General features: G+C 35.2%; 6 protein-coding genes across 6 annotated transcripts in view; 4 read left to right on the forward strand and 2 right to left on the reverse strand.

Annotated features, from left to right (window-relative positions):
• Positions 6,627–9,984, reverse strand: LOC104744513 (apyrase 1). The gene is made up of 9 exons (XM_010465580.1): positions 9,297–9,984; positions 8,797–8,925; positions 8,635–8,691; positions 8,462–8,554; positions 8,078–8,283; positions 7,884–7,975; positions 7,565–7,782; positions 7,258–7,447; positions 6,627–6,997 (listed from the first exon to the last, which is right to left on the reverse strand). The coding sequence occupies exons 1-9, from the start codon at positions 9,612–9,614 to the stop codon at positions 6,885–6,887; spliced, it is 1,416 nt and encodes a 471-aa protein (XP_010463882.1). The 5' UTR covers positions 9,615–9,984; the 3' UTR covers positions 6,627–6,884.
• On the reverse strand, positions 10,123–12,344 carry LOC104744514 (aquaporin SIP1-1; the record flags this gene model as incomplete). The annotated part of the gene is given in 3 exon segments (XM_010465581.2): positions 10,123–10,541; positions 11,028–11,300; positions 12,054–12,344. Coding segments are annotated over 3 exon segments (723 nt in total). The 3' UTR covers positions 10,123–10,382.
• LOC104744516 (agamous-like MADS-box protein AGL28) lies at positions 14,040–14,884 on the forward strand. Its single transcript, XM_010465582.1, has one exon. It carries the CDS (start codon positions 14,079–14,081, stop codon positions 14,664–14,666), a length of 588 nt encoding a protein of 195 aa, XP_010463884.1. The 5' UTR covers positions 14,040–14,078; the 3' UTR covers positions 14,667–14,884.
• On the forward strand, positions 15,657–18,036 carry LOC104744517 (glyceraldehyde-3-phosphate dehydrogenase GAPC1, cytosolic). The gene is made up of 9 exons (XM_010465583.1): positions 15,657–15,779; positions 15,918–15,947; positions 16,049–16,149; positions 16,467–16,582; positions 16,673–16,772; positions 16,885–17,031; positions 17,114–17,174; positions 17,275–17,515; positions 17,611–18,036. Exons 1-9 carry the CDS (start codon positions 15,776–15,778, stop codon positions 17,825–17,827), a joined length of 1,017 nt encoding a protein of 338 aa, XP_010463885.1. The 5' UTR covers positions 15,657–15,775; the 3' UTR covers positions 17,828–18,036.
• LOC104744518 (pentatricopeptide repeat-containing protein At3g04130, mitochondrial) lies at positions 18,568–20,684 on the forward strand. Its single transcript, XM_010465584.2, has 2 exons — positions 18,568–18,667; positions 18,762–20,684. The coding sequence occupies exon 2, from the start codon at positions 18,800–18,802 to the stop codon at positions 20,324–20,326; it is 1,527 nt and encodes a 508-aa protein (XP_010463886.1). The 5' UTR covers positions 18,568–18,667; positions 18,762–18,799; the 3' UTR covers positions 20,327–20,684.
• LOC104744519 (serine/threonine-protein phosphatase 6 regulatory ankyrin repeat subunit A-like) overlaps positions 21,240–21,923 on the forward strand; it is a 2,854-nt gene continuing 2,170 nt past the window's right edge. The window contains exon 1 of the mRNA XM_010465586.1: positions 21,240–21,898. Coding sequence (XP_010463888.1) covers positions 21,691–21,898 — 208 coding nt within the window. The 5' untranslated portion in view covers positions 21,240–21,690. The remainder of the gene's footprint in view (positions 21,899–21,923) is intronic.

Genomic DNA, 21,923 nt, shown 5'->3' on the forward strand with positions numbered 1-21,923 from the left:
GTCTCTACATCTTGAGTCCAAATTCTCGAGATATTCAATCTTCAAAAAAGATTCATATCCAACATATTTCCAACATTATTTCAAATTCCATCTTATATCACTGTGGTGGAGCAACCAACATGTATAACACATTTAAATGGAATATATCTGGTTTCTGACCCAAACCAATTGTATTGGGGAGTACTCATGATAATTCTTTGGCATGATGCGAATTATTTGATATATAGAGTCATTTATGTCAATTACTTGACATGCTTTCACCACCATTGTCAATTAACCAAATACTCTCGCAAACTTCATGTTGCAATTTAATAACAAACATATATAGTGGATGATCAGTCCACAATATCGCTTTGTACATACCACAAAATTGACATTATCCAAATTCATGGGGATGGTGAAAACCATATAGTCGGCTTGCTTTGTAAAGCAGCACACATAATAAATCACTAAGAAAACTCTTCAGGTTCTCTAGTGAATGTTTTCAGAAATTTCTGATTATTCTTTTGCATCATTATTGAACCGGAATGGCTTAACCGGTCATGCCAAACAGTGAGATTTTCATTAAACCTTCTGGTTTATTATAAGCATTTTATCTTCTAGATAATGCATGTAATCTCTAAAATATGTAAACTTATGATTTCAAAGTATTTTCTTTGCTTATTGTCTCAACATGATTACGTTTCAAATCCTCAAGATTTGTTCTATCATATGAGTGATTAAACTCATTTTAGGTGTGAACTCTTCTATCTGTTCCATCACCGTTGTATGTGGGATTCATCAATTCTCCCCCTCGAGATGATGACACTTCATGTCTATCAATCTCGATTTGAATCCCACTATGTAATCAATAACATTCTCAAATTGGGTCGTGTATTATATCTTAGACCCTTTTGATTTTGAGACTAATTGAGAGACTGTAACACATTTAATATCAAATTGTGTTCTCATAGACAATAGTATATATACTCTTCAAGAGCTTTCAATACTTTTTCTACTACTTCTTAATATTAGTAGAATAGTGGAAATTGTCTCACACTAGTTTCTTTCATCATATATATATATATATATATATATATATGAGATAAGTACATCTAGTACTTAATATTCACTTTTAGTGGAGAAACTAGTTGATAACTTTATATATCTTATCCATATTTGTGGTCACTTTTATATAGCAACTTTCTCATCAATGGTGTGGCTTTTTATTTTATAACATAAAGTTATATTCACTTCAAAGAGTAAACCAAGTCAATAGGATGTGATTCACATCAACATCTCATAATTTACACAGTCACAAATAACAAAATCATAATATTTTTACTATATTTTATCTACAAGACAAATATAAATTTGTGACTTTAAAAGTATATATTCTTTAAAGAATTTTAGTCATTTACTTTCTTTAGATTATTTTAAACAACTAGTGAATTTTTATGGTCATATACTTGGACTTAAACCTTTTCATAGAAGTGATGCCAAGAAAATATAAGCAATAATCATTATTCAGTAAATTTTCACTTGATTTTCAATTTATTCACCAAAGGTTGATTTAAAATATTTCATCATGATATTATATCTAATTTTGATTAGATTTAAATTTGTGATTAAACAAATAAAGTACTTCACAAACATTATAAACAATCATATAAATGAGTACTGTTAAATAAATATTAAGCATCATTTATTTATATATATATATATATTTTTTTAATAAACATTTATTAGAAAATAGTATATATATATATATATATTTTAAGTGGAATAGTAACGTGTATTGTAAAACAATAACAAAACCATATCTCGTGTGTCGATCTATTATATCGAAGTATATGACGATCAATTTCTATAAAATTGTTTCCGACTGTTACTATGTCATATGAGTTTAATGATCAACTATATATAATATGATGGATTAGTAGTACTTATCTCGGTAAAGACATCAGTAGAAATCAGAGACGGAGACACCATCGGTGAGCGATTATTTGCTTAGTCCAATTATTAGACCCACTAAAACCAGCCCGAACTGCATATAAACGATACCGTGAGTATATTATAAATCGAGTTCAATTGACAATAAAATATAGATCTCGATAACTAAATATTAAAACCGTGAAACTCAGTTTACTAACAGTAAAACAAAGGGGACAATAATCGATGATGGATAAAATAATAATTTCAATGTTATACATATAGTTAACTTCAAGTTTGCTGCTTAATCTAAACTAACTAAACCATTTATATTTCAAACATGTGTAATAATAATATAAATCAATAACCATGATCATACACACGTATAAAGCACACGTATGATTGGGTAACACCACAAACAATAAAATAATGTGATAACAAACACAGTTTCTTGTGAAACTATAATTGAATTAGCATGTCCGATAGTCAAAGCATAAGCATAGTAATTAGTAAGCGATAGGCAATAAATATAAAGTATAAAGCAAAACTTATCTCTAGGATGAACGATGAACGGTTTGTTGTATATTAATGTTTATCGGAGAACGGAAACGTTAGAAAAAGGGAGGTACAATCGAGGGTTTTGACCGAATTTTTTATTTTTTAGGCGGCTAGGGTTAAAGATTCGTGCTGATAACGTGTTATAACAAGAAGGTTTTAGGGAATTGTTCTCTTGTATTATTATCTATCCCATAGGATATAACATATATATAGTGATACAATATTAGGGTTTTAGGTTATACACCAGATCTACTAATGGGCCGATAATGGACATCCATACAATATATAATATTTATAACAATTTCATTGATTTTAATAAATAAATTAATTAACATCGATAAAACAGTAAAACCCTAACGTATTAATTGCGATGATCGTTGCTTTCTCTGATTCATTATTTTTTCCAGAATTGTTTGGTTAATTGAATTTTCCCTATTTTCCTAACATAGACAGCAATTATATGATTCATAAATGGTGAAATTAGGTAGTATCTACAAAAATAGAAATCAAACATATGAAAGAGATTTTCTTCTTCCTTCAAATATATAAACTAAAGGGATAAGAACAACTTTAAAATGAAAACAACCTTTACACAATTTTCTTTCTTTCTTTTTTCATATGAATTCATCATCGTTGGCTTAAAAACATACGACGTTCTGCGGACGTTCAATAATTATGTAACTAAAACTACCCAAAAAAGAAAAGAAAAAAATGCATTGAATTGCGGATGTACAATTCTTATAAAGTTGGACGAATGATAAAATAAACAAACGGATCGAGATGTGATTGGATTAAACGAGATAAGAACTAACACAAAACGTTCCACTGATAAAAACAAAAGTAATCTTTGACCAGTACCACTCTCTATACCATGTGTAAAGGCTACAACAGATCAATAATTTGTTGACAAAGAAGAAAGACCAATAATGCTGATTTAGTGTTATAAATAAATTACGTACGTGTTTTGTCTAATGAAGCAAGTATTAAACTAATCTTAATTTTGATATGTTTCTTGGTGGGATGCAAAACAAGTTTTAAACATTTGTTTCTTAGAAAAGAGCAAACGTGGAATCATAAACACCCACATGATCTATTTTACGTTTTTCTTTAAAACGTACTTAGTACTAACTTAGTTAATTATATTTGAATTATGTTATTAAACATACATAATTCAGATAAAGCTCTGCTAATCAAAGATAATGACATGCCACATTGGCATTCACACACACACGCAAACCACACGCTAAGCCAATGCCCTCCAAAATACCCTTGATTTTGATTTTTATAATTTTAAATACGTGGCAGTTATTAGTTTTTCCTGCTAATTTATATTTCGGTATAATAATAGTGCACAATCAATTAAACCAATAATAAGTTGAACCTTAGTTCACCGTATATATAAAGATACTTCATATATACAAAGCTTTTTCTATTCAGAAAAAACAATATATATAGTATATGGCTGTCAATTACTATAATTTACCAGAATAACTAAGGGATGATTCATAATTATCTCAAATAGATAATATTAAGCTTTTCGAAAACATGAATAGATGATTTGATACTAGTAGTTAGGTGTTTAGCTAGCAATCTAGCATTATAATATAAGATAGTATTTAAAAGTATTATAGAAATAAGTCTACCTACTCACTATCAATTGATTTTATGTAAGTTGAAAGTCTATAAAATATATCATCGTATGGGTTATATATATTAAAAAAAATAAAAAAAAATTGACAAAGATAAGCAAGGCACTTGTAAGGGAAACCTATTACGAAAAAAAAGAAGAAGAAGTAATTGTAATGTACATGTTACACGACAAGTCTTTCAAAAACAGTTTCAATTATAGAATGCGTCGCAATTAATTGATCAAGTGTGACTTTTTTTGTTTGTTTGGTTTGTATGAAATGAAGTTTGTCGTACGCAAGTAGTAATGTAGTTAAACAAAAATTTCAAAGTTACTAATAATACCCAAAAGTCTCCCTCATATACATTTAGTATTAAAATATTTAAAATCCACCAATTAAAACGTCGTAGTAAATTAAGAAGCACGGAAATTATATTAGTCAACGTGCCAGCAACCACACGTGTGACTTTCGATTTGTCTGTATGTCAACAATTTTGCACCTAGCTAGAATTTATAGGTGAGCATGTTCATTTTAATACGCTTATAATCGTTGTCGAAGAGGAAAATCTTACTGTATGGATAGTTTGAATATAACTTAAAAATATATATAAACTATGTTAAACGTTAATGCTACAATGACGAATAGTGTTGATTTGAAAAGAAAGAAAAAAATTATACCAGACGAGTTATTTGAATATAGACCAGCACACATACATATACGCCGATCAATATTAATTATAGAAACATTTAATATTGTTCGGATGTTCAAGAAGTTCTCTCTGTCAACATTCGAACTTATTTGATGATATATTATGCATGTATTATATTTTTTTCCTATATACTTGTTTGGTAAGAAGTTGAATATGCTAATAAAATAAATTTGACAAGATGTATATATGTTGAGAACTCTATACTAAGAAATCTGAATGTTTGCACCACGATGAAAAGAAATAGAGGAATAGACGTGATAAATGAAACAAATACGACTGTGCGTAACTGCGTATAGATGACTTGTTATAAAGTCTAAGCTGTAGGAATATAATAAGGAAGACGGCTGTAGAAAATTTGGAAAACGCCAAAATCTAAAGGAACTTGATAATAAGACAAACTGGTAAAAGATAGCATATGCCAAAAGAATGAAGTAAGTCCACACTCCTCATAAAAAAAAGTTTGATATTATCCACTTGAATGTAACTGTTTTTTAAAACTGAAAAAAAAAAATCATGTCACAGATTGATTTATGGATCAGGTCACTGTATTATTATATAAGATTGCAATGATTCATCAAATTTGGTTCGTAACTAGCTAAGATATGTAATGGTTTTAGTGATTGTAACGTTCTTTCTCTCATTTTACTATTGTATAAATATCAATGGGCATCTTAGTTGACATCCTTTTCTTCCTTTTTTTCTTTTCCTCAAGTCTCTTTATATTTTTGAGGTTGCTTTTTTTTTCGTTTCTGGAGTGATGGGTACTAACTTAGCTGAATAGTGGGTCTCTTTACGTAATTTAGGAATGGTATTTTGTACTTTTAGCACTTAGTTCCTCCTCTTTCTTTATCTTTCTCTGCTTTATAAAGATAAAGATATGAAATATTATACACATAAATATGGGGTATGGATCCTTCTATTAAGAAAATATCTAGCAAAATGATAATAGATTTTTGTTTATCTCCTCATCAATAAGTGTGGTCTTGGTGTGGCTAGATACAATGAACGCTTACTTGTTCTACTCAAATTTGAATACCCACTTGTCAAGCTTGCAACTACTCACCAATCAACATCTTCTACTTTAAACTTCTCCAAGACTTGTTTCTTTTTCTCTACCCTAAGTAACATGTATATTATTAAAGAAAATAAAAATCTCTTCAACAATGTTATAATTGGCCATGCGCAGTCTACAATGGATATGTTGAAAAAAATCGAACCTTCGATATGCAAGCTAATAAAGCTGTGCAAGGATACTCAAATCTGTTTAATTCCGTGTGTTAGAAGCAAATATCCGATTGAAGTTTACATGAACGTTATATTATTTATAAGAAAATATTGTTAATGACTTGATGTGTAACATTGATCTTCGAAGTCAAGTTGGTGACATGAGATTAGAATGGGTGGGCGTGTAAACGGTCATAAATCAAAAGTAGTTCAGTTTATATGATGACAAGGCAACTCATCGATCTAACGTATAAGTTCCAATCTATTATAATACCTTTGACGGGTCAATGCCAATCTCCAAGTCTTTATGCACACACACTTATCTTCCAAGTTTTCTTTTCTTTTGATCGACAAAAATAGTTTTCAACATAGAACTCAAGGGAAAACATATTGGCCTAAATTGGGAATTTATCGGGATTTTTGATATAGACTACACATGGGGAAATATTATATCATGGTTACTAATTAAATCAATCAATCCAATCTCCAATTATTGTAAGTTTGAAATAAGACACAGATGGAAGATTCTCAATGGACAGACACTACAATCTCAAATTTCTCAATCTTCAAAAAGAAAAAGAAAGAAACGCTTCAACAAGGAAAATATTTTATAAGAAAGAAACAGAGGACACGTAAGCAGTTTTAGATTACAAAAAAAAAATAAAAATTAGGTAATATTAAGAATCGAAACTCCTTTCTCTAGATCATTATTGTAACAAAAATCGATAGTAATGGAACTAATTAAGGATTATATGATAATAACAAAATTTCGAGGTTGGAAAAAACCTTGGGGGGATTTTGGGAGAAGTCAAAAGAATATGGGGGTTTTGTGCAAATACCCAAAATTGCCTTCCTCATGGTGAGGATACTGCTTCGATGGCGCTTCCTAGTGGCCAAGCAGCTTCCACGGCGTAATCTCCGTATTTCACCTTCTTCACTAACGTTATTGTCTGTGATGGCTTCAATCCTGTTTTGTGGAATATATTATGGAATATCAAAATACGTTTCAAGTAGGAGTTCTCAATTTGGTTTCTAACATATTTTCACCATGGCTTCCAATGATAATGATACATCACTGACTGAACTATCAGAAATCTAACACATTCCAATTCTTATGTGCACTACCGTTATCATGGTCATCAAAAATTATCATTGGACTAATATGTAAACTGAGATTTTGGTTAGTAACTGTATGCTAAGAAAAAAAAACAGGAATGTGTAACTTACCGAATCCATCCACGAGAAGAGTGTATTGGTAAACAAGATCCAAGCACAAGTAAGGAAGATTATCTTCCTCCACACGTGGAAATTTCGATTTCCCTTCTTCCATTCTCATGTTACAAGCTTTGTTGGCCGCCTTCTCAAAGTCAAGTGGTCGAACCTCAGCCACAGGTTGCTTTGGGTCAACAAAACCAGCCTGTCATCATCGTTGATGTAATTTTCCATGATGGCTCAAAGTCTAGTGGTCCAACTATATGATGTTATGCAAGTGCTTAAATAAAGTCAAATAAAAGGCGATTAAAATATTACTTACCTCTGCAGCTCGATCAAAGAAAAATGATGCAACAAACATTTTCTTTTGGCCACCACCGCCTCCACCATTCCATACTCCACCGAAAGTGCATTTCATGTGTGTACACAGTGAATCATTAACTTTGAGTGCGTTAATAGCCACTCGCCGGCATTCATCTAGACTTGTACCGGATGAAGAAGCTGTGGCTTTGAACGCTTTTCCTCCATATTTATAAGTACCTGAAATGAATCACTTAGTTTAAAGCGAAATCTGATATGTACTAGAGCTACAATATATATCCCACTTGTTTCATAGTTTTAGGCTTCTAGCTTTCACTTACCAGTGTAGCCGGTCACGATGCAGGGGTTGTTGGAGTCCTCAGAAACTTTCAAAATCTCAGCTCGGGCAGCAAGTAACCCGTAATGTAGGTAGCTACAATTAGCAAGACGATAAGATATTGCATTAAAGTTGAAAGGATAAATCAAAACCAGTTTTATGTGTAAAATAGAACAAAAACAAAGACAGGTACCCAACCTATGAACATAGAGGAAATACTTCCGTCCCTTCAGATACATTTCTCTGACATAAGAATCCTCGCCTTCTAATGGTTTTGGTGCAGTTGCAGCATCTTCCTCTGATATAGCATATGCCATTTGAACCGAGCCCCCTCCGAGATCAACCACTCCAACTGTATCTGAGTACGGCTTTCCCAAAGTCCTTAGCAAGTAGTTAATTGTCACCTTAAGAATGAAAGTTTTGTTACGTTAAGATAAAACAAGAATCAAAGGTAAAAGACTTGAGTGATCTATACGGACACACAACAAAATACAGGTACAAAAGTCTAACTGTACCATAACAGAATGAAAATACAAACTGGATATAACAATACATGAATTTTTGGAAAGACCTACAACATACCCACTGATAAGACCCTTCCTGAGTTCCATCCAGAACAGTCACTGCATTTGCCTCAGTCTTCAGCCTGCTTCTATCTTTCAAGAGCTCCCTAACCTTAAAAACAAAATTATATTTTAGTATAAAAGCTAGATAAGCAGGCACGTGTTTTAAGAAATCATATACACAAAAATTACCGCTTGCAAAATGTTTTCAGAAGCTTTGTGACCCAAAGCCCTCAAACCTGCAGTCGCCTAGAAATGATGTAATGCAAAACAGTGCAAATGATTAACATAAAAAATGGACGACGACATTGATAGCTCTGATTGTATTTGTGTAAAAGGAAACCATTGCAATACCCCAACTCTGACAGGAGTCTTTGGACGCAACTCACGGGGAACGGAGGCTTCTGCTTTGTCAAGAAGAGATACCAAAGAGTTCGCTGATTGCCGAGGATCATTAGGATATGCACTCAAACCCGGTTTTAGCTGAAACAGAATAAAAGTTCAGACACAAAAGAGTGAGATAAAATGCCAACAAAATGCATTAAACATTGCAGTACAGTGAAACAATGAACAGAGAGAATCTAATCCCATTCCTTCAAGCTTCATGTTTACAGGAGTGAAGAGGCTTTAAGCCAATTTTGAAACTTGAAGAACCAAGATATAATCATATAAGTTTCCCACTATTTCATAATTTGATAAAGTATAGAAACAGAACGAAGGTTTCCAAAACCAACAACAGAAACTTAGCTAAGACTATTCTATCATTGATTACAAGATCTATCTAGCATTGCCAGAGAAAGGTCATTCTTGTGCCTAAGGCAAGATGCCATTATCGGAAAAAGAAGAGCCAATACCTGTAAGAAGAGCTCGAGCTCATTCTCCAAAGGAACGAGATCCAAATTCTGATCGAAACAATAAACATGCACACGGCTTCCAGAACTACCAGCGTCGAAAATCACAGCGTAATTCTTAGGACCCCTAGAATTCGAACCTCCCTCGTGGCTTTTCATCGTGTACTCAATGACAGAGACGGACGTGGACGACCCCGGCATTAACAAAAGCACAAGAGCAATCAACACAATGGGAATCGAAATCACAAGTAGAAGACCTCGATGCCGATGGATCTTATCAGCAAGAGATTCGTGCCGTCCGATCGCTCGCTTCGCCGTCATTTTCCCTCCGTCGATAGAGAGAAGACCTTGATGAGAGTCGGAAGTAGGAGAATGGTTACCGGACAGTCCGGTGGCTAGTCCTGACTCTAATAGCTCAGAAGCGGAAGGAGAACGGTAACGGATCTTGTTTCCCGTGGCGGAGGACGCCGATGTCTTCAAGGACTGCGACGGATCCTTTAACGGATCCAGATCGGCGATCGATAGCAAGTTGCGGGGTTGCTTACCGAATTCTTCGATTCAAATTCTGCCACACAGATCTGAATCGGAGAATTTGCGTGAACGATATGAACCAAAACAAAGACGTTACGTCGTTATATGATTTGATTACGGAAGAGAAGACAATTGGGTAACATCCACGAAAAGCTGATTTTAGTGTAAAGTTTAAGACAAATATTAAAATAGGTTAGGCGAATTAGAGAGCTAAATAAATTTATTTCGGTTTGAGAAAATAAAACCAAACCAAACAAATTAGAGGATTGAACCGAATAGAAGCAAACTAAACCAGAAATTGATAAACTAAAATCGATTCTTAACCGGAAGAGAGTCTGAATGATTTGATTTATGAACAAACAAGAGAAAAGGTTACGTCCTTACGAATCTATAAATTAAGCGAGTGAATCTAAACAAATAACAAGGAGACTTTGATTTTTATTTTTACTTTTGTGTAGTCTCCTTATTTTTTCAGAATGGAACAACTTTTTTGTAGTCTTTCTACGGCCCCAACCGGTGAAGGATCTGACTGGTGGACTCTCAGAATTGGGGTTTTCCTCAAGCTTTCTTTTGTTTCTTCTTCTGGGGTCGAGGTGGAGGGAAGATAGAACGGAAGAGCAATGCGGCAGATAATGCTCCTACGAAGGAACTAATCCAGTAGACGTAGATATGATCCCATGTGTTGTGGGAGCTGTACATGTATGCCCACCCAAATGCCTGCATTTGCAAAACACAAAATGGTTATCGATCTTTGAGGATACAATATTCATAATCCCAGGTTTAAGAGTGTTGGAACTAAACGAATGATGTCAATATGTGACACAGCACCATAGGCTGCTTCTGCAAAATATATCAGGTGACTTATGGGGGTCTGATATAAAATATACGAAAGACAAGAAGAGACCAGTTTTAATCGAAGTAACACAGTTAAAAAATGGGGAATAACAACTCAATTATGACACATGTGGATGATGCATACACAGCTCTATGATAATATCTGCGAGAGGTTGATGATATAACACAGTGCAAGAAGAAGCACAGAAGTAAGTATTAATCGATTTATGTGACACAGTCTCTGGTGGTTATTATATAGTGAACTAATAGAGTAAACTTATGAGGGGAACAAAACAGAGCATGTGACATGATGTGAACATGCATACTGGATGTATCAGGCAAAGGAATGAGAACATAATGTATACTTACAATGGCAGGATTCATGGCTGGTCCAGTGTATTTAGACCCGGCGACAACAAATGTGATGGTTGCAAGAGCAAGCAAGAACGTCTTAGCGAGCATTCTCCGTGGACCCTTGAGGATAATTAGCAAAACCGCAAAGGTAATACCAAAACTTAAGATCGTTTCTGCAATAGCTCCAGTGTGCACATCAACCTGAAGGGAAGGTCCTGCAATCATATGCTTGTACTTCTCTGGTATAAACTCCATGATGGCCAATGCACCTCCTGCAGCACCAACTGCCTGGAACCACCAAAAAAAATTTCACATTTGCTTTTAAAGCATTTTCCAACAAAAGGATATCAAAATCAAGAATCAGTGAAAAGAAGGATCATTTTGTTCCAACCAAAAGGAAATAAAGTCATTTTGCTCGATTTAACTCTCCAAAGAGTACAAGTTACTCCTTGCTAAATCCGGTTTACCAACTTTTACAATTAATAGTCTTTCCATCTCTTTATGTTATACACAGCAGGGAACACGCAAGAAGCTTCAGAGAAAGCTAAGGTACAAATAAAGGAAGATAAGGTTTTCTTTTCCTACTTTAATTAAGTGGTAAACACATAGATCAGCAAACAAACGTAAAAAGTTAGTAAAAGAATCTGATTCTCTCTGTGTTCTTCTTTACAAGAAAACTCAAACCTAACCTAAATTAACAAGATCAAAGTGAGAATATACAAAAAAAAAACAGAAGATCAGACTCATTGTACCAAAATGATCATAGGATAAAAGTAAGCAAAAACAAAAGTCGAATTCTACTACAACCAAACTAAAATGGGGCATACAAGTGGGGAAAAATCTCACGAAAAAGCATATACTATATAGATTTCATACAAAACCAGATTCTAATTCTCAGAGAAAACACAAACCTATATACCCATTTGAAAGAAACTATCACAGATCACAGATATGGACTAAATCAAGTAAACCCAAAACGTAAGAAAAATTCATAATTTAGACTCAAATCAAGAAATGATTTGGATCTCAGAATTTGTATACCTGAGCAGGTAATCTAATAGCCAAAGAGAAAAGAGTATCTCCGGGGATACCAGCGACATAAAAGGCAGCGCTTCCGGTAGGATTGAAGCTAGCACTACCGAAGATAATAGTGAAGATCGAGACGTAGACGAAAATCATCAACGTCAAGATCACCAACGGAGCCCAAGCGATACCCTGCAAATCGCCGGCGGAGATAATCGCAGCCGTCTGAATTCCGAAGGTTGCGGAGAGTACAACCCAAGAGAAGGTCATCAACATATCACCAATCGCCGACTTCACCACACCCATCATCTTCGTCGTGACAAATCTCTCTTGTTCTGTTTTTGGGATCTGGTAGTTGTTACGACGTACTTCGCCCTGTCTGCTTTTGGCTTTTGTCACACCTATTTTCTCCTCTAATAGTTTTATTTATTTATTAATTATCTAATGAAAACGAAGATGTCTTTGAATGAGTGACCTAACCAATGGTCTTATTACACTCTTACTCTTATAGTGATTACGAATATTTCATAAAAGAAGATATTTATTTCAACTATACAGTACGTGGTTTTAAATTCTAAAGTGAGGGATTTTTTAAAAATGTTCAAATTAAGCATAAAATTTTCATATGATTTGGTGGATTTTCTTATAAGTTTAACCTATATATATGAGATCGAAACCATTTTAGATGTATTTCATGTTGTATATAATTTTAGAAATTTCAAAATTTTACATATTTTATGACATACTGGATATCAAACTGTAAATTAGCCATTTTACAACCACAAATTTTTAAATCCTGAATGTAATATGTTTTTGTGGACTTAACATTTTATGACATATATATGTTTATTTTTGCACAAGTGTTATTTTATATCCCATCCTTAGGGAATTTTTTTCTTCTACATGACTTTCTGTTTATTTTTGTTTTGAAACTATACTGATATATATGTTCACTGTAAGGGTAACTCAAACTTGATATATATATATATATATATATATATATATATTTTTGTTTATTTTTGTTTTGAAACTATGCTGATATATATGTTCACTGTAAGGGTAACTCAAACTTGACATATATATGTTTATTTTTGCACAAGTGTTATTTTATATCCCATCCTTAGGGAATTTTTTTCTTCTACATGACTTTCTGTTTATTTTTGTTTTGAAACTAGGCTGATATATATGTTCACTGTAAGGATAACTCAAACTTGCTATATATATATATATTTTGTCAACCATTGGGCCATAACTGGCCGGTCTATTAGCCAAATTCCTACATTCATAGGAGCTGAGACTCGATTCCGGGTGTGATGGTGCCTTGTACAAATGGACTCAAACTTGATATATATGCTGACCATCTATTACACCAATTGAATAACCATGATATTGATATACATATACTAGTGTTTGAGAAGGCGTTAATTAGGCGGTGATCCAACGCTTAGCACCTAGAACGTCTACTCGGAATTTAGAAGGTTTAAGCGTTTATACTATAAACTATTATATATGATATTATATACATAATTATACAAAATATGTATAAGAATAATAAAAATATTAAATCAAAGACAAAAAAATGGATGAAAACATTATTTTAATTAATTTTAAATAACATATCAAAGATTTATAATTATGTTTATTGAAGTAAACCTTATAAATTTTAAATTTCTGTAATAAAATTTTGTTTTAAAATACACTAAAATAATGATACTACCATTTTAGACAGTCAAATGGGTCATCTAGGCTGTACTGTAGCGCCTAGAGCCTAGACGCGGTAAAGCCGGACGCTATTGTTGACTGAATTATTAAAGATGTGATTGATTTTTGAATATGTTAAAGTGGTTGCAAAAATGTTTGGTCAAATTTGTTTAATTAGTCAATATATTCATTAGATTTACATTAAATGTTTCTTAACTTCATAACATATATATGTATCTCTTTATTTTCCTATAAATAGATTGTATCCAATGTCTGGTTTTATCATGACATAAAACTAAAACACCTACTAGAAATCAAACACTTCGGTTTCTGAAGCAAAGAATGGGAAGAAAAACTAAGGGGAAGCAAAAGATCGAGATGAAGAAGGTTGACAACTATGGTGATAGGATGATTGCGTTCTCAAAACGTAAAGGCGGAATTTTCAAGAAATTGAACGAGCTCGTATCAATGTGTGACGTCGAAGTTGCTATGTTGGTTTTCTCTCAAGCCGGAAAGCCGTATACGTTCGCATTTCCGTCCATGAACGAAGTGGCTGCCCGGTTGAAGAACCCTTCGGGACAAGAACTTTTTGCCAAAGGCCATACGGGACCGCTAGTGGAAGCTTATAAGAAACAAAGGATCCATGACGGCATAGTTAAAATGGAGGCACTTGAGGAGGAGCTTGCACTAGATCTAGAGGAGTTGAAAGAGGTAAAGAAATCAAGAAAGGAAAAGAAGTTAGACAAAAAGTGGTGGAACATTCCTGAGGATGGCTTGAGCATGAAGGAGATGCAGCGAAGGCACCAAGCGCTTGTCGACTTACATGATAACTTATGTGAATTTTTTTACCCACCAATGGGGAAAGACGGTGGTAGTTCATCTTCTGGTAGTTTGGGATGTGACCATTCTGGTGGTAGCGCATCTGATTAAACTAATAGTTTAGCATGCATGGCTCTCTCTCGATTGAAAAAGATGGTGATGGTTCATTTGCTGGTTGTGCGGGACGTGGACAGTCTGGTGGTGCGTGACTGCGTGTGTCATGATCATTTTTTTTCTTTCTATTGTCAATGTCTTAAAATAAAGGTTTAGTTCGATGATTATTGATATGTTTAACATATGAAAATATTCATCAACTTCTCTATATCTATTGGTCGTCGTTGTATTCTAAATGTTCTTTTCAATGCATTAAAGTTATGTTTTTAGTGTTTTTAATGGTGCTAAGAATCTCTATAAATGAACCATAACTTCGAAGCTTCTATAAGTAAAACAAGATCCATCATATCATAAGCTCTAGTATAGGTATAGCTTTCGATCGGGAGAGGGTTTCCTAAATTACGAGAACAACAATGTACAGTTGTAATTTTTGAAATGAATGTCACATACACAAAACAAAATATACATATTTTTTTTCTTTTTTTGAAAATATTAGAAATCATATAAAACTTTCCAAATTTCTTAGTCAACTACACATAAATATTTTCTTCTTTTTTATAAGGAAAAGTATCACAAGATAATTGACTTATATTTTTCTTAGGAATATTATTATTTGGGCGTTACGTTCTAGAAAAATGGAAACCGTCTACTAAAATGGAGCATCTCGTGAACTCGTGGCAGTCAAACAATGGCCGGCGCAAAGCAGCATGTTCCAAAAAACGCTACGTTTCATGCCGACCCCCGAACCATTCGAAGATTTAAAGAATATTCTAGATCAGCGCGTGAGATGCAAGCGCTACGTCTTCGCCTCAGGAATGACGACATTTGCCAAAATAATATGGATACAACTGTGAATAAGGCAAAGTGTCCATGGGCAATTAGGTCATTTAGTTAAGAAAAAATATTGAATCAGATCTGACTTTTTTCCCAAGAAAAAATCTCAGCCACTAGATCTTTCTCAACCCCTTCTTCACGTTCTTCACTCTTTTAAATAGAGCCCTTCACGGAGCCCATCTCACTCATCATCTCATCACACTGTTAAATCTTTCTCTTTCTCTCTGTGAATCTCATCTTCAACCTCTCTCTCTCGCGTTTTCGATTCAACAATGGGTGAGTCTCTTTCTCTCTCTCTCTCTCTCTCTCTCTTTTCCTGAATCTCTTAGCTCGTCTTTGATATTTACGATGTTGTGTTTTCTGATCTGATCGTTTTCGGATTTTTTTTTTTTTTTTTGTGTTTTTCTCTTGTAGCTGACAAGAAGATTAAGATCGGAATCAACGGTGAGTTTCGGATTGATTTTTATATATTTGTTAGGTTTTTGTTGATTCTCTTGTATATCTAGATCTAGAATCTGACTCTTGGGGGTTTGTGTAATCGCTAGGATTCGGAAGAATCGGTCGTTTGGTCGCTAGGGTTGTTCTTCAGAGGGACGATGTTGAGCTCGTCGCCGTCAACGACCCCTTCATCACTACTGAGTACATGGTTAGTGTTTTCTTCCTTGGTTTTAACGCTGATTCGATCATTGGTTGGTTAATATTATCTGTTGATTATAAGATTCAATTAGTCACTCAGATCTCCTTATATATTCACGTTTGTGCATGTGATTTTGATGATTTGTTTAAGAGCTCAGATCCGAAAATAGTTCAGTGTTCTCTTTTCATCTTGATTAGCTGGTTGGATCATGTGTGAATCTAATGATTGCTTTAGTGTCCCGTTATTGTATTGATTGCTCTAGTGTCCCGTTATTGACTTGATTTTGAACATTTAAATTGATTGCGCTCTGTGTGTTATTGCTGCAGACCTACATGTTCAAGTACGACAGTGTTCACGGTCAATGGAAGCACAATGAACTCAAGATCAAGGATGACAAGACCCTTCTCTTCGGTGAGAAGCCAGTCACTGTCTTCGGCATCAGGTACATCTATGGTTCTTTATCTGTCTTTATTTATGCATATTTTATATTAGTTGGGAGTTTCAGTCTCATTAGTTTTTGGTATTTGTGAAGGAACCCTGAGGATATCCCATGGGCTGAGGCTGGAGCAGACTACGTTGTTGAGTCTACCGGTGTCTTCACTGACAAGGACAAGGCTGCTGCTCACTTGAAGGTTTGTCTTGTTTTATTTGATTATACTATGTTTGGTATGGATGGATGTCGTTTCCTGCTAGTATTTGCTTTACTATCCATTAAACTAAATGAGTGACTTGTTGTTTGTTCAGGGTGGTGCCAAGAAGGTTGTCATCTCTGCCCCCAGCAAAGACGCTCCCATGTTTGTTGTTGGTGTCAATGAGCACGAATACAAGTCAGACCTTGACATTGTCTCCAACGCTAGTTGCACCACTAACTGCCTTGCTCCCCTTGCCAAGGTATATTATCTGATAATCTAAAGAAGAATTTGACTGTTTCTCAGACCTCTCCAATTGAGTAATCTTTGGTTTCTTTGTGTAGGTTATCAACGACAGGTTTGGAATTGTTGAGGGTCTTATGACTACCGTCCACTCAATCACTGGTAATTTTCTCCATCTTCAATAAACTCATGACAGTCTATTCTATTCGAACCTATATATGTGAAAATACTGTTACCTAAATGATTTGACTTATTACATCAGCTACCCAGAAGACCGTTGATGGTCCATCAATGAAGGACTGGAGAGGTGGAAGAGCTGCCTCATTCAACATTATTCCCAGCAGCACTGGAGCTGCCAAGGCCGTCGGAAAGGTGCTTCCAGCCCTTAACGGAAAGTTGACCGGAATGTCTTTCCGTGTTCCAACTGTGGATGTCTCAGTTGTTGACCTCACCGTCAGACTCGAGAAGGCTGCTACCTACGATGAAATCAAAAAGGCTATCAAGTAAGCTTTTGGGCAACCATACAAATTCAATTTCCTTAGATTCCAGTAGTGATCATCAATGTACTCATTTAAGTGTTTGTATCACCAAAATACAGGGAGGAATCTGAAGGCAAGCTAAAGGGAATCCTTGGATACACCGAAGATGATGTTGTCTCAACTGACTTCGTTGGTGACAACAGGTCGAGCATCTTTGACGCCAAGGCCGGAATTGCATTGAGCGACAAGTTTGTGAAATTGGTGTCATGGTACGACAACGAATGGGGTTACAGTTCCCGTGTGGTCGATTTGATCGTCCACATGTCCAAGGCCTAAATCTAAGAAGCAGATGTCGAATGATGGGGAGTGGAAAGTCATATGTTCATCCCTAGATTGTTCTGAATTTGTCGTTTTTCTAATAAAATTTCTTTGAACTTGAACCTTGTTTTTTTTTTTTTGTGTTATGGTTTTTGCTATTCTCATTCATGTGAGGTGATGGGAATTTGTAGACCGATGTTTTAATGAAAGCCATTTTCGTTTACCTTTTTTGTTTTATACTACTCTACTCACATAACATAAGAATAACAAAAGCATAAGAAATTCGTTAAAAAGTTTCGTCATCTATATAATGCATCTCAAATTCTCAACCTTCATACACATCCTTGTTGAAGTATTTTAATGATTGGATTTTTAGAAATTAGGACAGTACTGTATGAGGTTTTAATCAAATAACCATTACTAATCATCCATCACCAAGACTTCTTTTAACCATCTCACCATACATTTTTTTTATCTCTGATCAAACAGCTGTTCGACAAGAGAGATATGTAATAGAGAAAAGCTGTGAAACAGGAGAAGAAGCTTAACCGGAAATACCGATTTAGCGTTTTATGTCTAAGTGTTGCCATAAAAATTATGAAGCAATGTAAGTAGGCACAAAAAGCTTGTTAATAAATACCGATTAGAAGACTTAAGCTTGTCTTAATTACAACATAATTCATCAGAAACCAGAACCTAACCGGTGTTGAAACCAAAACGGTATTTGGGCTTTAAATGGGCCACCATGTAATATTCTATGGACCCAAAAACCCTACTCTGCGATTTAGTCCTCGTCAAATCTCTCCGGCGAGACGGCCGTCGTCGTTCTCACATTTTCCCATTCCCTCCAGCTCTCAGGTACGAGCTTTTGAGTTTTAATGTCTCAATTATGTTCGTTAAGATCCGAATTTCATTTTATGGCGATAAAAATTGGATTTTTATGTGGTTGCAGTTGAAGAACCCTCGATTCTGGGTTTTAGAATTCTCCTGATGTCTTGGCTTATACAAAATCGTATTGGAAACACCTTTTCACGTCTTAAACCTTCGGTTTCTACCGCTCTTACCTCAACCTTCATCAAGAATCTCTCTACAGCTTCGGAGCAGTTACCTGAGACACTTGATGAATCTTCTTCACAGTCTGAGGAGATTTGGAATGTTATTGTAGGTAGAGCAGGTGATAGAGACAGTGAAGATGAGGTTTTTAATCGTCTATCAAACGATGAAGTCTGTAACAGAATCAATCTCTCTGATGGTTTGGTTCATAAGCTGCTTCATAGGTTTAGAGATGACTGGAGATCTGCTCTTGGTGTTCTGAGATGGGCTGAGTCTTGTAAAGGGCACAAACATTCTAATGATTGTTACGATACGGCGGTGGATATTCTCGGGAAGGCGAAGAAATGGGATCGGATGAAGGAGTTTGTGGAGAGGATGAGAGGTGATAAACTTGTTACTTTGAACACTGTTGCTAAGATCATGAGGAGATTTGCTGGTGCAGGGGAATGGGAAGAAGCAGTGGGGATATTTGATAGATTGAGTGAGTTTGGATTGGAGAAGAACACAGAATCGATGAATCTGCTGCTCGATACGCTTTGCAAGGAGAAAAGAGTCGAGCAGGCTCGAGTAGTTTTGTTAGAGCTTAGGTCACATATTACACCAAATGCTCATACGTTTAATATCTTCATTCATGGTTGGTGTAAGGCAAATAGAGTCGAGGAAGCTCTTTGGACGATCCAAGAGATGAAAGGACATGGGTTTCAGCCTTGTGTGATTAGCTATACGACGATTATAAGGTGTTATTGTCAGCAGTCTGAGTTTATTAAGGTCTATGAGATGTTAAGTGAAATGGAAGCTAATGGGTCTCCTCCGAATTCTATTACTTACACGACTATTATGGCTTCTCTTAATGCACAGAAAGAGTTTGAGGAGGCATTACGGGTGGCTACAAGGATGAAAAGATCCGGTTGTAAACCTGATGTTCTTTTCTACAACTGTTTGATTCACACGCTTGCTAGAGCTGGTCGGTTAGAAGAAGCTGAGCGGGTTTTCAGAGTTGAGATGCCAGAACTTGGTGTTTCCATGAATACATCTACCTATAACTCTATGATCGCTATGTACTGCCATCACGATGAGGAACACAAGGCGGTTGAGCTTCTCAAGGAAATGGAAAGTTGCAAGCTTTGTGTTCCGGATGTTCATACGTATCATCCGTTGCTGAGATCTTGTTTTAAGAGAGGAGATGTAGTTGAGGTTGGGAAATTATTGAAAGAAATGGTGACTAAACATCACCTCAGCCTCGATGAATCGACTTATACTTTTCTGATACAGAGGTTATGCAGAGCCAATATGTGTGAGTGGGCGTATTGTCTATTCGAAGAGATGATTAGCCAAGATATCAAGCCGAGGCACCGGACTTGTTTGCTACTCTTGGAAGAGGTCAAGAAGAAGAATATGCATGAATCCGCTGAGAGAATCGAACACATCATGAAGACTGTGAAACTCACTGCCCCTGTAAAGTGAGATTTTTACTATGAATGGACCTGTAATTTCTTGCGGCTTATGGTTAAGAGAGAGGTTACACAATTTGTGGTACTGTTTTGAATAGGGAGAGATTGTAGATTGTGATAATTTGTGCACTCCAGGCTTTAGAAAGAAGACAAGACCAGATCATGCATAAAAATGTTCATTGTGTTCTTCATTCAACCACATTGTTGTGTAGATTTATTTCAAATACAAGAATAGCTAATAAGGTTTGTAACTCTGGAGTTGATTGATTCTGACACAATCTTGAAAGTAAAGGAGGTTGGTTAGGCAAGCTGTGTTTGTTGTCTGCTCTGACTCAAATCTTTTTAAGGGTCTCTTACGTCTGAAGATCCAGTCTTACAAGATTTATACACATGAGAAATAAGGAAAAACACTTACTTTAATATATATAAGCATTGAGTTTAGGGAACAGATGCATGTGTCTTTGGATGCGTCCACACTCCACACCGACAGAAAGGTAGATCCATATTACTTACCCCAAAAGCCCAAACAAAACAAAAAAAATTACTATCTTTTTAGGATTTTTTGTTTTCTAATTGAGTAGTCTTCTTCAACCACGTAATGATGATGGTTAAGCTTTAACTACGAATCATTATGCATTTTTAGTGAATTATTGAGTAGATAGATATTATTAAGGGCCCTCAAGTGGTTAAGCTAGCTGCCACAAAGGTGGCACTTTTTACTTGGTCTACATCTATCAAATTGCAGATTTATTGTTCACAACGTACAAAACCTACTAAAATAATACCTCCACGGCTCCACGTCTGGTTTCAACAAAACGAGCGACGCGTCTAATTAGATGAAACATCCCATTCAATTATTACTTTTGAACTTTACTGAAATATATAACCGTAACAAGATCCTGCTACGTATTTATATATCTCAAAAAACCAAAACAAAAATTCTTGCTGCATAGTAATATTCTTTTACACATTCTTCTTTCTTTCTGGAAAAATTAAACTTTTTAAAGATCATAAAAAGAGATTAACAATAATAAAAAGGATTAAATATGGTCCACTCACGGGGAATGGAATCTTGTATATCTTCGATGCTCCCAAAATTACTATTTTTATACTTTTTCTGGTAACACATAAACACAAGTTCCGTCCATCTCCGCCACAACAACACAATCTTCAAGACTTTCTCCTTTTTTTGTTGTCTTCTGCTTCATCACTTTGTGTTCGTCGTAAACCATTCATATTCTTCTTTGTATTCTACTTCCTCTGTTTTCTCGTTATTTCCCTTATTATCACATATGCTCTGTTTTTTTAATCTTTGAGAGTCTTTAATTTTGGTTTAACAAAAACCGAGTAAAACCCGGTTCATTATCTAAACCGGAAATGCCACCGCCGATATTTCCTCTCCGGTGGGAAAGCACCGGAGACCAGTGGTGGTACGCTTCACCGATCGATTGCGCAGCCGCGAACGGTCTATACGACGTTGTCATCGAGCTTCTTCACCAAGACACAAACCTCCTCGTTAAACTCACTTCCCTCCGCCGTATCCGCCGCCTCGAAACCGTCTGGGACGACGGAGACGGTAACAACTGCCACGTGGCTCTTAACCGCTCCCG

This window comes from Camelina sativa, chromosome 15 (genome assembly GCF_000633955.1).
Source record: "Camelina sativa cultivar DH55 chromosome 15, Cs, whole genome shotgun sequence".
In the NCBI taxonomy this organism is placed as follows: domain Eukaryota; kingdom Viridiplantae; phylum Streptophyta; class Magnoliopsida; order Brassicales; family Brassicaceae; genus Camelina; species Camelina sativa.

Excerpts from the sequence above, each read along its gene's own strand:
- LOC104744518 (XM_010465584.2), top strand. The coding sequence starts at position 18,800 with ATGTCTTGGCTTATACAAAATCGTATTGGAAACACCTTTTCACGTCTT.
- LOC104744517 (XM_010465583.1), top strand. Across the intron at positions 17,175-17,274 it reads TACCGTCCACTCAATCACTG|CTACCCAGAAGACCGTTGAT; the intron begins GTAATTTTCTCC and ends TTATTACATCAG. Across the intron at positions 17,516-17,610 it reads GAAATCAAAAAGGCTATCAA|GGAGGAATCTGAAGGCAAGC; the intron begins GTAAGCTTTTGG and ends ACCAAAATACAG.
- LOC104744516 (XM_010465582.1), top strand. The coding sequence starts at position 14,079 with ATGGGAAGAAAAACTAAGGGGAAGCAAAAGATCGAGATGAAGAAGGTT.
- LOC104744513 (XM_010465580.1), bottom strand. The coding sequence starts at position 9,614 with ATGACGGCGAAGCGAGCGATCGGACGGCACGAATCTCTTGCTGATAAG. Across the intron at positions 8,284-8,461 it reads AGGAAGGGTCTTATCAGTGG|GTGACAATTAACTACTTGCT; the intron begins GTATGTTGTAGG and ends TTCATTCTTAAG. Across the intron at positions 7,783-7,883 it reads CATCGTGACCGGCTACACTG|GTACTTATAAATATGGAGGA; the intron begins GTAAGTGAAAGC and ends GATTCATTTCAG.